Source organism: Benincasa hispida, chromosome 5 (assembly GCF_027475165.1).
Source record: "Benincasa hispida cultivar pf3 chromosome 5, pf3_genome.v1.1, whole genome shotgun sequence".
In the NCBI taxonomy this organism is placed as follows: Eukaryota; Viridiplantae; Streptophyta; class Magnoliopsida; order Cucurbitales; family Cucurbitaceae; genus Benincasa; species Benincasa hispida.
This window is the reverse complement of record NC_143482.1, coordinates 51,473,408-51,489,096: the sequence shown is the minus strand read 5'-3', so window position 1 is coordinate 51,489,096 and position 15,689 is coordinate 51,473,408. Positions and strand designations below refer to the sequence as shown.

Here is a 15,689-nt window from a genome sequence, read left to right as displayed (position 1 = left end):
TTGGTCTCTTCAAACTTTCAATTTTAGAGATAATAAATCCCTAATTTTTTTTTTTTGTTATACTTTTTAAAATTTTCAAAAGACTTATTAAATGTAATATCTCACTCGAAAGTAAACTTTTCAAATATATTATTTTCTTATCATATCCATAAAGTCTAACCCCTACAAAGATCTAAAAGGAGAATCTCCACCTCCACTTATGGCACAGAAAATAAAAATCAATAATCACTTTATATATATATATATATATGACCCTTTTGAGAAATGAAATGAACAACAAACAAAAAAATCCTTTAAAAAAAAGTTCTCATTTTCCTCTCAAATCCATGAGGCATTCAAAATCAGCCATAGTTTTCCTCACTCTTCAAAGCCTCTTTCTTCTCTTCCCATCCTTAGCATTTGGTGAAGATATCATAACAGACAGTGCATTTCTCAACCATATTTGTACAAGTTTTGACAATTACACAGCCAATTCCACCTATGCTTCCAATTTAAACCAAGCCTTTTACCAATTGACCTCCAATGCCCCTCCTTCTGGCTTTGCCCAAGTTTCCTTTGGTAAAGGTTTACAAACCCAAGTCAATGGCCTAGCCCTCTGTCGCGGCGACGTGTCGGTCGCCGATTGCAGGAACTGCGTCGCCACGGGAAGTCAAGAGATCCAAGTTCGATGCCCTTTGAGTAAAGGAGCTATCATATGGTATGATTTTTGTGTATTGAAATACTCCAACACTGAATTTTTTGGGAAGATTGATAATAGGAACAAATTCGCTTTGATAAATGTTCAAAGTGTGGATAATAATGTAACGGTGTTTAATGAACAAGTGAAGGGATTGCTAATGGATTTGGCTCAAAAAGTTGAATTAGCCACGAATAATCCAAAGTTTTATGTGATTGGAGAAAGGAAAATTGAGCCATTTAAGAAGAAATTGTATGGGTTGGTTCAATGCACTAGAGATTTGTCGGGTGCGGCTTGCAAGAAGTGTCTTAATGATGCTATTGGGGAACTTTCCAGTTGTTGTGACGCTAGAATTGGTGGAAGAGTGGTTGGGGCAAGTTGTAATTTTAGATATGAACTTTATCCCATTGTCGATGCTCAAAGATAAAAAATCTTTCTATACTTTTAATTTTAGTTCATTTTAGTTTTTGTATTTTTAAAGTGCTTTTATATTGTTTATGAAAGAATAAAATTAATGAAATGGTTTGAGTTTGATTATTATAATTTTAACATTTTTTTAGAAATTTATTGACAGATAGAAAAATTATTCAACGAAGTATTTGAAAATTGATGTGCTTTATAATAATCAAATGATATAAGTATTCTTGTACTTTTTCTCTCATATACATCCAATATTATAATTGTGATTATGATTGTACTTTTTGGTGGTTGTATTATTATTTATTTCCGTTGTTAGTTTACAAACTTACTAATAGACCAGTTAATATTTTTAACCAACAAAATAAATATTCTAGAGTGAGAACCATAATAAATTAAATAATTAAAAAGAGGTGGGCAATATACATATATATAATATGTTGTTTTTTAAAAACACAAAGTAATAGCAAATAGTGGAGAAGCCATTTCTAGCATGGTTCAGGCGTTAATCATCATTAATAGTTGAAAAATTAGGTAGGGTGTAAAAACAAATGGGTACGATCTTAGAATGCACATAACTATTTTTCTAGATCAAATATATACTAATCCTACGGTGGCTCAATACGTTTTCAACTTGTCTTTTTTATCAATCATTACTATTTTTTGTTTCTTAAAAAAAATAAACAAAACTATCTATTGAAGGAAGCTAAAATAATATGAATAGTAGTTTATGAATTTGGATGTATTAGAAAAGGGATTTAAAATTTAGGTTAAATTACAAAATTTTTAAGGATTGTGTCTATTTGGTCTCTGAAAATTTTAAAAGTTTTTAGTCTCAAAATTTCAAATTTTTATGTCTATCTATGAACTTTTAATTTTATATCTAATAAGTTTTTATTAAATTTAATTTTTTTTTAAAAAAATAATTGATCCATAAAATATAAATTTAACTTTTATGTCAAATATGAAATCATAAACTTTCAATTTTATATGTGGTAAATATGTAAAATTTAAATAATTTCAAGATTAGATAGACCCATCTTCCCATTTAATACCTAAATTTATTATTTAATCTAGAATGTATTATAAACATATTTCAATTTTGCATTTAGTGGTCAGTAAGCACTATCCACAGTGTAATGACAACATCAAACAACTTTCGTCATTGCAAAGATAGTGGGCAGTGATATTTTTTAACTTCCTTCTAGAATGTTGATTCCACATTCTCTTAGCTTGGTTGGAATGTGCATAGAGGTGTTCACAACAAGAATTTCGGATTTTAATATCGGTTTTAAATCGATATTAAAAGGTTTTAATGTCGGTTGACAACTGACATTAAAGATAGTTGAGTTTTTATTCCATCCTTCGTTTTACCAGGAATATCAAGCAATGTGCCAATAAGATTTGCACATACATTCTTTTCAATGTGCATCACGTCTAAACAATGTCGTACGTCAAGATACTTCCAATATTCTAATTAAAAAAGAATAGATTTATTCTTTTCATAAGTTGAAGGGCTATCTCCACTGTTCTTTTCCTTGATAGTCTTCTTACCAAATGAATATTGATACTTACTTGTTTCAGCAAGAATTTCTTCCTCACTCAATGGTTCTGGAGCAAATTCTAATTCTTATGCGTCATTAAAAGCTTTCTTTTGTTTCCTATATGGATGATGGCGAGGTAGAAACTTGCGATGCCCGAGATATGTCATCTTCTTCACTTTTGGCAAATAAGTGGATGAAGTATTCTCTCCACAAATTGAACATGCATGATATCTTTTAACCGTACAACCACACAAGTTACCATACGCAAGAAAATCATTAATGGTCCATAATAAAATAGTTTTAAGCATAAAATGTTGTTCTTCATATGCATCGTAACATTCTACCTCATCTTTCTAAAGTTTTTTCAAGTCATCTACTAACCTAAATAAACATCTATGTCATTTTCCGGTTGTTTAGGACCAGATATTAGTGCAGTCAACATAAAGAATTTTTGCTTCATGCACAACCATGGAGGTAGATTGTACGTCACTAACATCACTGGGAAACAACTATATCTACTACTAAGATCTCCATGTGGATTCACTCCATCTGTCGAAAGAGCAAGATGAAAATTTCTAGGTTCTGACCCAAACTCTGGCCACAAATGGTCTATTTTTTTTCCACGACATCTTTGAGATGTTTTAATAAACTATCAGTTTTTTTTTTTTTTTTTTTAGCATGCTACGTCAATAAACTTGTTGTTTCTTTACTTCAAAACATTCTTTCAAATCTTGGAATTGAGGGAAAATACCACATGACTTTTGCTAGGATATTCTTAGTCCTTTTCCTTTAAATTTTTTTAAGCTTTCATCTTGACGTACCACAAATGGGGCATACATTTGCATTAGAGAGTTCTTTTCTAAACAAACAACAATCATTTCTACATGCATGAATCTTCTTGTACTTCATTCCAAGAGTACCCAACATCTTTTTTGCTTCATAAGTAGAAGTTAGAATTTCATTAGGACTAGGTAATATGTCATGAATTAATTCCAACAACTCAATGAAACTCTTATCGCTCCATCTAAATTTAGCTTTCAAATTATATAACTTTACCAATGTAGATATTTTGGAAAAAGTTTTACAATTTGGGTACAATGGTTTCTTCGCATCATCTAATAATTCTTCAAAATTATCGGATTTTTCACTAAAATAGTTATTGTATGCAGCCTCAAACATTCCAATTGTGTCATCAACATCAACATCATTCTCATCAACTTCATCTCTTTCACTAGTAGACACATTTTCATTGTTTCTCTTAATCGGTAATAATTCACCGTGAAAAATCCATATCTGATAACTTTGATCTATACCATTAAAAAATAAGTGATCTCTTATTTTGTTTACATTTAGAGTCTTTGCATTCACACACTTCAAACATGGACAACTCATGACATTCGGTATATTTGAATGTTGTAGAACATTTTTAATAAACATCTCGACCCCTAAACCATACTCAGCTGACATTTTATTCATTTTTATCCATGACTTATCAATGATTGTAAAATATGCAACTTAATCTACAAAAGAGAAAAACAATAACAAGGGGAATTTTAAAAGCATAGAATTATGATTGTAAAATATGCAATATCAACAAATTTAAAGAAGCTTAATTATTGGAACAAAACATAAAATTAATTTAGCCCATTAAGTATTGTCATTTTTGTTTTTATCTTATATTTATTCATGTACCTTATGTTTCCTTATTCTCCAAATATCATTATCAAGCTCTCTACTACACAACACCATTGTATTCAATTTTCTTCACCATCTTTTTTCTCAAACATAACCAAAAGCATTTCAAATAACTCCTAAGTAACACTTGAACCACACCAATCAATAATCAACAAATTTCAAGACTACCGACCAATTATATATTCTTCAACTAATTTAATTCCAACATTTCTAAATTTCAATAAGCTTAATCATTAAAATAAAAATAAAATGAATTAAATAACTTTAAATTAATAAATTGAAAATTCATATGAAAATAAAATTATACCTTTCCAAGCAAAACAACTTAAACAACCCATAAACTTGAAGAGATCTGAATTGAAGCTCGAAGATTGGAATGCCGGCGAGCACCGAACCTTTGCAAACAGAGTTGAGACGACAGATCTAACAAATGGCGGGCTGACCACGATGCCGGTGACCCACCTCTACGACCGGAACCACCGAAAGAAACCCATGAAAGCAATCGACACACTTGAATTAGACAACCCATTGAAAGAAACCCACCGAAAGAAACTCGCCAGAGAACACCCAACCGCACAACCAACCCACGCGACCAGTCGGAGAACACCCAACCGGACAACCAACCCACGGGACCAGCTGGACAACTAATGCACGACAAGCTGAGAGCACCGGTGACGAAAACCTCACCTGAACACAACGGCCGAGCAGCTGAGAGAGGAGAGAGTTTGTTTGGGTAAGAGTTGGTCGAGGGTTTTCAATTTTGGTAAAGTGAATGGTGTAAGCTGAGAGAATATCACGAGAAGGAAATGAAAATTACGATAAAATTAAAAGAAAAAATGGGAGGCATTTAATGTCAGTTTTAAACCGACATTGTAAGCCATCTTCAATGTCGGTTTAAAACCGATATTAAAGATCCATTTTTCTTTAGCCGAAATTATACATCCGAAAATATTATTTTCAACCGACATTAAAGCCCAAAATTGTTGTAGTGTCAAATAATCTGACAATCTGAATAATTTGGACTACTCAACCTAAAATATAAGGGTTGAGTTGGGTTAAAATTTTTTTATTTTGGTTGGGTTGGTTGGGTCGTGAGTTTGTTAAAAAAAAATTTGGGTTGACTCGACCTAACCCAACCCGAATTATGTATATAAATAAAATATACTATATTTATTTCTCTTTATTTAAAATTTGTTTACTTTGTATTGGTTAATTTATGAATCTTAAATATTTTCTTTTAAAATTATTATGATATTTGTTTTTATTTGAAGTTTGCAATAAATATCTTAGATATTTAGTATTTAGCATTTGAATTTTATGAGATTTTAAATATTAGTCATGTGTTGTATGTACATTTACATATTTTTAATTAAAAAGAAAAAAATAAATACAACCCAACCTAATCTGAAATTTGAGGGTTGGGTTGGGTCTTTATTTGGATTTTTTGGGTGGCCAACTTAACCAATCCAAATTTTCGATTGGTCCAAAAAAACACCCTCAACTCAACCAACCCATGTACATTCCTACAAGTGCACAACCGTGACCATAATATCATTTTATAGTGTAAAAAATTTAATCCATATAATTTAGAGAAAATTAGAATTTGATCCCTATAATTTTAAAAGTTAGAACTTGGTCCTTATTGTTTGATGGACTTTCTTAGAAATTCTATATGAATGTTTTACCACCCGTAGGGGTGTTCATGGGTGGGATTGGATTGAGTTGAAAGACTTTTTAGACTCATCTCAATTGTTCGGGTTGTAAATATTTTCAACTCAAATAACTCTTATTAAAAAATGAACCCAACCAATCCCAACCATGAAATATTTGGGTTGGGTTGGTTCGGGTTAATCGGGTCATTTATTTAAAATTTTATTCTAAAAGGAAGCAAAACGTAAATATGTAAAAATCTAATTTAATTATTTTCATATATTTTAAGATTAACAACTCAATTTCAATTTATATAGTAAAAATTTTCTTTCTAAAGTGCAAAGAAACTACTTTTAAGAGTTGTTGAATAATAAATTATTCAAAAAGTATTGGAATTAAATAAAATTAAAATCAATATATATATAAATAATTGTGTTATAAGTAATAAAAAATATATATTTTAAAGTTAATAATAAATTCGGGTTGGTTTAGGTTGATTTGGGTTATATTAAGTGAACCCATGAATCAACCTAACCCATATAATTTTCATTTATTTGAACTCAATCCAACCCAAATGAGTTCGATTTTTTCCGGTCATTGAGTTTTTTGAACACCCCTAACCACCCGTAGAGCTTAAATTCTAACCATAAATCATATGTTAAATTTTAACCTTTTTCCAAACCATAATATCTAAATTTGTAATTTACTCGAAATAAACTTGGTGGCTATATTTCCAAAAATCAAACTAATTAATACTTTGTGAATATTTTGAAATGACTTAGGCTAAAAAATCAAAGAGATTGCCATCACAAGATTAACGATGAGAAAACATTTTAGTATTACAGGCATATCATATTTTTTTTTGTCCACACTATAAATTTACCTTCATATAAATTAATGAACTTTATATCAATATTAGTGAGTCTAACTTTATTTTTAAAAATATTGATGTGGCACACAATCAATATTTTCATAAAGGGCAAAAATTAATTTATACCACTAAATTTTGGGATTGTATCAATTTAAACTCTAAATTTAGAATTGTATCAATTTAAATCTTGAACTTTCATAAGTGTATCAATTTAAACTCTGAGTTTTCATGAATTATATCAATTTAAACTCTGAATTTTCATAAGTATATCCAAATAAAACATAATGAAAGGTTTGAGTTAATACAACTATGAAAATTTAGGGTTTAAATTGATATGCTTATAAAAGTTCAGTGTTTACATTGGTACAATTATTAGTTTGAGATTTAAATTGATTCAATCCCTAAAGTTTAGAGTTTAAATTAATAAAATTATTAGTTTAGAATTTAAATTAATATAATATCTAAAATTCTAAAGATATAAATTGATATTTGTCCTTTTGTTCTCCCATGGTGGTGAGAAATTTCATTATTAAGGATATACACTTCACAAAAATAATTGTAAATGGGTCAACAAATGATGTTCATTTGGTCAAATAATGGAGTCGAGATTGTTGACTTTACTTATTGCTATCTCCAATAATAATGAACCGTCAATTGGCCATAATTTTTCAGAATAATACAACATTGGTAAAATTACACTAACAACGAGTTATTTTTTTATTTTTTTATTTATAATTAAATCTTTTTGAAACTTTTATTTGATCCATCATTTTTTTAAATTTTGTAGTTCGTTATAATTACTATACCTTTATTTTGATCCAATATTCTTTTGTTAATCAGCAAATAAATGTAAAATTCTAATATCAATTTCTAAATTTTTTAATTATTATTTAAGAAATCAAATGAGATATCCAAAATTTAGTAGTACTGTAGATATATTTTTTTAAAAAATTAAGTTTAACAAATGTAAACCAACTTGAGCTTAATTCAATTGAAATTTAGATATATTGAAGATTTAGAGCTTTATAATTCAAATCTCTCATTACTAATTTGTACTTAAAAAATAAAAACGTTCAACAAATGGGAAGATAGAGATCAAACATTCTATCCAAAAAAATAGTCATTTTATATGTTTAACAATGTTTGAATTGACAATTTACTAATAATTAAATTATAAATTTAGTTCTTCTTATTTGAAGAAAATACCATTTTTAAAAGTTAAATTTTGTCGCTATGGTCTTATAAAAAATTTGGTCCCACAAACTGATTGGTACATGGTAGTTAGCTAAATGAGATGTTTTTTTTTCTTTTTTTTTTAAATTTTTTTTATTTAGCTATGGGTTAAGTAATTGATTAATAAAATATAGGTTGTATTTAAATAAATTTAAGTGGATCTTTTATGAATGAGCATAAATAGTAGTTATTGTTATTGTCACGTACTCTGACACAATATGCCAATGGACGCGATTATAATATTTTAAACTATAAGAATTAAATTGTAATATATTTTTTTTCCAAATGGTATGGACCATATATTTATAATTTAATATTTCTAATAATATCTATCAAATACAAAAAAAGTCGTCTACCTAAGCCAAAGAGACCATAAATGCTCTTACCTTTAATTGCGGACTGCAGTATATATATTTTAAAAATCAATATTTATCATGAGGGAGAAATAGAAGAATTTCAATAATATATGTATGTATGTGAGATCTTCCAAAATAAAAAAAATAAAGAAAATTATTTACATAATAACAAAATTTTAATCTGATAGAAGACTATCAATAATAGAAATGGATAGAAACCTATTAGTATTTTTTTAAAATTATTTCTATAAATAGTTTGATTTTTTTTTAATTTTTTTTTATCTCTATGTATATATACACTTTTTGGAAAATGAATAACAACCCAAATCTATCCTTATTATTATTCCTTCTTTCAAAACATGAAGCAATCAAAACCAACCATCTTCCTTACTCTTCTATGCCTTTTTCTCATTTCCCCTTTAGCCTTTGGTGATGATATTATCACTGATAGTTCATTTCTCTTTCATATATGTTTAAGTTTTGACAATCACACATCCAATAGTCCCTATGCTTCTAACTTGAACCGCGCCTTAGATCAATTGACCTCCAATGTCCCTCCCTCCAGATTCGGTCTCAGCTCGATCGGCAAAGATGATTTACAGAACCAAGTCAACGGGTTGGCTCTCTGCCGTGGCGACGTCTCGCCTATCAATTACAGGGATTACGTCGCCACGGCAAGCGAAGAGATGCCCTAATAGAAAAGGAGCTGCCATATGGTATGATTTTTGTCTCTTGAAATATTCCAACACCAAATTCTTTGGGAAGATTGATAATAGGAATAAATTTTACATGTGGAATTTACAAGAAAGAGATGATGATCCAGAGGTGTTCAATGAACAAGTGAAGAGCTTGTTAATTGGTTTGTCTGAAAAAGTTGAAGCTACAAAGAATTTGTATGTGATCGATGAAGTTGAGATGAAAAAGCCTTTGGAAAAGTTGTATGGATTGGTTCAATGTAGTAGAGATTTATCAAGTAATGCTTGTAAGAAATGTATTGAGATTGCCATTGGTGAACTTCCAAGTTGCTGTAATGATAAAATTGGTGGACGAGTGGTTGGTGGGAGTTGTAACTTTAGATATGAACTTTACCCAATTGTTGATGCCCAAAAATAAGTTAGTTTTTCTTGTAAACTTGTAATAATATGTGTACTATGTGTGGGGGAATAAAAAAAAACCAAATATATTTGTGATAGTTTTGATTTTTAATCTCAAATTATGTAAGTTTAATTTATACATGTCAATTTCTAACAAAAGTAAATGTATAAATGACATATATTATTCAACAGCTATATATAATAAATGATTTCAATAAACTCTTAATACTTCTTAATTTGTTTTTTCTTTCGCTACATCTTTTGATTTATGCCTATTTATGTTGAAATCTCACTAGTGTCAATTCAATACTAATTCTTAGGTTTTTCATGGATGAACTAGATTAATATCAGTGTTTTTTAAAAAATTTGAAAAAATTTGAAATTAATTAGAAAAATAGGACATATTTTATTAGATTCTGGGTTTAAGATACACTTCAAACTTTATTTTTTTCAATTTTTTTCTTATACTTCTTGAAAATAGCTACAAATTACTAAAAAAAAATGAATGCATATCTTGAATCAATGCATCATAATAAAGACAAAAAAAACTGTCCAATTTTCTTAATTAGTTTCAAACTAACACCTTTTCCCCAAGTTTTTTAAACACTAACATTCATCTAATTTTTTTATTACTATAATTTTGAGAATATTTTCTCTTATATATATATAAGTTACTCTCCATTCTCTCTTTTCTTTTTGTCATCTAATGGATTTATATCTGAGGGTGAGGACATAAAATATATTACTAATCCTTAATTTTTATTTTTATTTTTTTTTCCATCCATGAATCTTTCTACCTTCACTTTTCTTTTGTCATCTAGTGAATTTATATTCATGATATATAAAATATATTACAAATCCTTAAGTGTTTTTTTTTTTTCAAATTCAGATGTTCTTTTGATGACTCTCAACCCTTCTCTCTTCTTTTGTCAATCTAATGGATTTATGTTTGAGGATATAAAATATGTTACAAATCCAATTTATTTTTCCAACCAAATCATTATTTTCATTGTGGAAAACAAAACTATATCAGTATGTTGCTTATTCTACAAAATTCCCCTCTACTGTAGAGTAACTCACACTTAGATTTTAGAGAAAAAAAATTAATTATAAGTTTAGTTTCTAATTTTTTTCGTTTATTCCATCTTTAAAACTTTTAATTATGTTTTAAGTAGTAATAGATTTCCAATTTTTAATTTTGTGTTAATAAATTCCATATTCATAAGCTTTAAAAGTCAATCACTCTTAGAGATATAAATTTGAAGTTTATATCTAATAAAATTCTAAACTTTCAATAATATTTCTAATAGATTATGTTCGTAATTTTTTTTTTTTTTGAAAAGATCAAAGTTGAGAGACTTAAAAGATGTAGTTTTGAAATTTTAAAGACTAAATAGACATAAACTCTAAAATTCTTTACAAAATTAATTAGTTATTTAACCCAAAATAAAATTCAATAACCCATTGATAAGAAACGTTGTTCTTCGCATTAAGGCATTAAAACATTGTTCTTGCATAGCTTAGATGATAAAAAATTGTATTATCAATTTTCAAGCCCGAAATTCGATCACCGATTCCACATATCATAAAAATAAAATAAAATAAAAAAGCGCTAATATCCTATTGTACTAAATCCTTTCAAAAGATCATATACAAAAATGAAGTGCACTAATCACAATCCAATTGTACTAAAATAATTAATTATATACATAAGTAAAAGAGCACCATCCAAACTCTCTACTAAATTCCTTTAAATATATTTTATATAAAAATGTGAAATGTAGATTAAGGGCAACCATCCAATTATATTAATATTCCTTTTTTTTTTTATAAAAGCATGTATAAATAAAGTGCTCCATTCAACTTCAATAAAAATTCAGCAAAAAGAGGTCATATACTTAAATAATGAAGTGCGCCATACAAAATCCATTAATTTGAAAGGATTAACATAAGTAAAACCAAGTGCTTCATCCATAAATCCAACTTATATGAGGCTTATCCATAGTGGTTAATGATACAACATTGCTCTAAATTCTCAAACTAGTGGACCAATATATACATATTTATTTATTTATTATTTTGACGAACCAGAATTAGATTCGAAATTTCGATGTTGATAAAGATGTCAATGTTTCTATTTTCAAAAATGTCAATAGAAATATCAATAACATTTTAGGAAAAAACTATTCAAACAAAAAAAATTAAAAAAATATGAATATTTAGATAAATAAATAAGGATTTTATATTTTTTTAAATTAATTAAAATATTTATATTTATATTATATTCACATTTGTGATATTTTATCATTTAATACCATGAGTAAAAGATGAGAATTTCAAATGTTATTGTAGATCAAAAGAGAAATTGGAAATTCTATTAAGGAGAAGGGGTAATAAATTTGTAAAGAGCACTAACAAAATCTTATGGATATGAGATGTTAATCAAGATACATTAGTAATATCTCAATCTTCTAGATATTTATCAAAACACACTAGTGTGGTTAGGAAAAGTATACCCAATTGTATTGTTTAATGTAATTAGGGATAGCATTCAACATTAAACAATTTCCAAATCTAAAGTTACACTTTTTAATTCATTAATTATTTTTTAAAAGCAAAATAATATATAAGATAGAGAGATCCAAATCAACAATTTCTTATGTAGACAACTTATTATTAGATGTTAGAGGTTTGAATCCTCTTATTCAATTGATTTTTTTTAAATGTTGGTTTTTAACCTATATAAGAGTAGTTTTACATTCCAAAAAAGGCTATATATAAATTCAATTTGATGTATAAAGTTTGTGAACATAGATGAAAGTCTTCTTGTGAGTTTGACATGCATGACCTTTAGTTTATGCACTTTCTATTAAGTTAACACATTTCTTTAATTACTTTGAATAAAAGTAATTTATTTAGAAAAATATGACTTATGAGCTAGCTCAGCCATTAAAGTAAAGACATAAAGAAAACAAAAAAAAAAAAAAAAAAGGTCAAGCCCACAAAAAAAACATTACTTGAAAAAGGATTTTCTAACTAAGTAAATGTTGTCTAGGAAATAATTACAAAATAATTTTCAAAAATTGAAGCCCAAAGAGAAGCATGGAACCTCATCTAAGGACCAAACTTCACTAAGGTCCTTATCGGCTACACCTAAGTACTCTATTGTTCTTCTCTCCCCAAAGATCCCACAACAAAACACACAATTTCCCAAACCACAAAAAATGACATTTGTTTCTGAAAGACAGGTGGAAGAAGAACTTTCTAATCATCAAACATCCCTCTAACGAGCTAACACAAAATCAAACTCTTGAAAGAAACAATTCCACACAGACCTCGCAAATTGACACTCCTAGAGAAGGTGATCTAGGTTTTCTTCCACCTTCTGACAAAAGATACAACAAAAGACCAATTAACACAGGCAACTTTCTCAAAAGCCTGTTCATTGTGACCACATCACCAAACACAACTTTCCAAGAAAAGAACTTGACTTTCTTTATGTTCTTAGTCCTCAATAAAACATAAAAAACCGACTCACAAACAAGAAAGAGATCCAATAAAATCCTAAAGAAAGATTTACAAGAGTAGCCCTTCTCGCGGATTAGGACTCCAAAATGAATATCCAGTCTCCCAAGTCTAAAGTTAAAGTCATCGATCAGAGAAAGAAAAGAGGTCACCTCCGTTGTTTCTCTATTCGTTGCATTTTCATAAATATAATTCTACAAAGGCCAAATCACCATAGAATGATATAAAAATAATTCTCAATAAATTGCCTATGTTTAGTTCAATATGATTATTTTAAAAGCGATTTTTATTTGTCACAAAACCTTACAGATTTATTATTTTAAAAAATACATCTAAAATCATTTTAAAGCTATATATGAAGTACACTCTTACATTAAATAAGAATATGCGCAGAATTTAAATCTTATCTTACATCAATGAGATATGAACAGTATTTAAATCTTAAAGAGTAACAAGTATATCTCCTATAACAACTCCCCTTCTATATATATTGGATACTCTTAAAAGAAATGAATAACAACTCTCAAAATCTAATAACCTTCCATTTCAAACCATGAGCCAATCAAAACCATTTCTTCCAATTCTCCTCCTCTTTCTTGCAGCCTTAGGCAATATCATAACCTCAATCAATGCCTCATATCTATACCATACATGTTCAAGCTCAGATAACTACACAATGAACAGCCTCTATTCTTCCAACTTAAAACAAGCTCTAGACAGATTGACAAATAGCGCCCCACCCTCTGGCTTCGGCCTCAGCTCCACTGGAGGCAAAGATTCACAAAACCAAGTCAATGGCTTGGCTCTATGTCGGGGCGACATCTCGCCCGCCGACTGCAAGACCTGCGTTGCGACGGCCGGACAAGAGATCCAACAACGATGCCCTTACAAGAAAGGGGCAGCCATATGGTATGATTCATGCCTTTTGAAATACTCCAATGCAAAATTCTTTGGGAAGAATCAAAATGGAGGGTTTAGGTTCTATTTAGTGAATGTTCGTGAGGCCGACGATCCGTCGTCGTTTAAGGAGCAAGTTAAGAACTTGCTTAGTGGGTTGTCTGAAATGGCTAAAACTTCAAAGAATTTGTATGCCATTGGAGACTTGGAGATTGGGAGCTCCAAGAAGCTGTATGGATTGGTTCAGTGCACAAGAGATCTTTGGACTGCAGATTGCAAGAAATGTCTTGATGATGCCATTGGTGAGCTTCCATATTGCTGTTCAAATGGAGCTAAAGTTGGTGGAAGAGTGGTTGGTGGGAGTTGTAACTTTAGATATGAAACTTACCCCTTCTTTACTGCATAAAAATCAAGAACTCATAATTTGAATACTATATTTTCTGTCATGAGTTAATAATTTCATCATGATGTTGATGAATAATGTTTAAATAGAATCTTTCAACTTGTTTAAAAAGCGTGTTCATTCGCCTATCAATCCAAATGCTTAAGCTAAAAGGTTATAGTAAATTTCTGGAAGATGACTTTGCTTATACCATGCATTTTGGAAGAGAATAATGGCTAGGTCAGATTTTAGAGTAAATATATTACAAATAAGATGATGAATGTGAGAGGGAGCATGACAAGATATATATTATATATACAATTTCAGATCACGGTTTTAGTTTTAATTAACAAATCTAAAATCAATTGGAACACACAACTCAAAAGAACCGATAGTGTAACAAATACGTTGGCTTATTGAGGAGAAGAGTTTAACATTATGATTTTAGTAAACTCAATCACTGAATAATACAGTGAGCTCTTCATTATAATTATACTTATTCAACTAACTAACTAGTCAATGCTAACTTGTCCACTTGATATCATAATAGATAAACCAACTCAAAATTTCTCGGTAATAAGAACGATAACTAAATTAAGATACAGGAATAGAAATATAGGTTTTGGAATCGATATTTAAGCGTGTTTTGTCTTTCACTCACATGCTTCCTAAAAAAATTTTCAAGAGCTCACCCAGGATAAAATTACTCAAAGTGAGGTATGTTTAACTTTGGTTTGTAACAATTTAGTCGAACTTTACTATGTAATAATTTAATCCTAATACTTTAAACTTTATAACAATTTAGTTCCTATATAAAAAATTAATGATAAGATTTAATGAGATTTCATGCATAAATAAACCGTTAAACTAAATAGAGACTCAATATTTTTTCAAAATATAAAGTTTACATTGTAAAATATTAGAATTGACATCTAAATTTGATGAAATTTTTTACGTGAGGACTAAAGTGTTACAATTTTGAAAGTATAAGGATTAAATTATTAAATACTAAAGTTCATAGACCAAAGCATTACAAAAGTACAAGGACTAAATTGTTACAAACCAAAGTTTAGGGACTAAATTATTACTCTCAAGAAAGTTCAGGGATCAAAAGTGATTTTTAACAAAAAAAAAAAAAAAATCACAAAATTTGAATTTGAATTTTTATTTGGTGCTAAATTGTTATAATTGTTGGGGTTGTTGCCCTAAATCTTGTGGTTCCTGTAGTTTATAATTATAATGTACAAACGATTTATTTATTTAATAAAATATGAGATAGTTTTATTCGACATTTAGTAGCATTAACCCACAAAACCAATAAATTAACATCCAAGGTTATCTTCTGTAAC

General features: G+C 28.8%; 1 protein-coding gene and 2 pseudogenes across 2 annotated transcripts; all 3 read left to right on the top strand.

The window, feature by feature from the left end:
- Window positions 1-266: 266 nt before the first annotated feature.
- Window positions 267-1,219, top strand: LOC120078202 (antimicrobial ginkbilobin-2-like protein pseudogene; annotated as a pseudogene). The gene has a single exon (XR_016529674.1). The product of XR_016529674.1 is annotated as an antimicrobial ginkbilobin-2-like protein pseudogene (transcript).
- A 7,582-nt stretch (window positions 1,220-8,801) lies between these two features.
- Window positions 8,802-9,634, top strand: LOC120078765 (antimicrobial ginkbilobin-2-like protein pseudogene; annotated as a pseudogene).
- Window positions 9,635-13,485: 3,851 nt separating this feature from the next.
- LOC120077535 (Receptor-like protein kinase-related family protein) lies at window positions 13,486-14,472 on the top strand. Its single transcript, XM_039031448.2, has one exon. It carries the CDS (start codon window positions 13,615-13,617, stop codon window positions 14,362-14,364), a length of 750 nt encoding a protein of 249 aa, XP_038887376.1. The 5' UTR covers window positions 13,486-13,614; the 3' UTR covers window positions 14,365-14,472.
- The last annotated feature ends 1,217 nt before the right edge of the window (window positions 14,473-15,689 follow it).

What these genes read in the sequence shown, in the direction of transcription:
- LOC120077535 (XM_039031448.2), top strand. Translation starts at nt 13,615, where the DNA reads ATGAGCCAATCAAAACCATTTCTTCCAATTCTCCTCCTCTTTCTTGCA.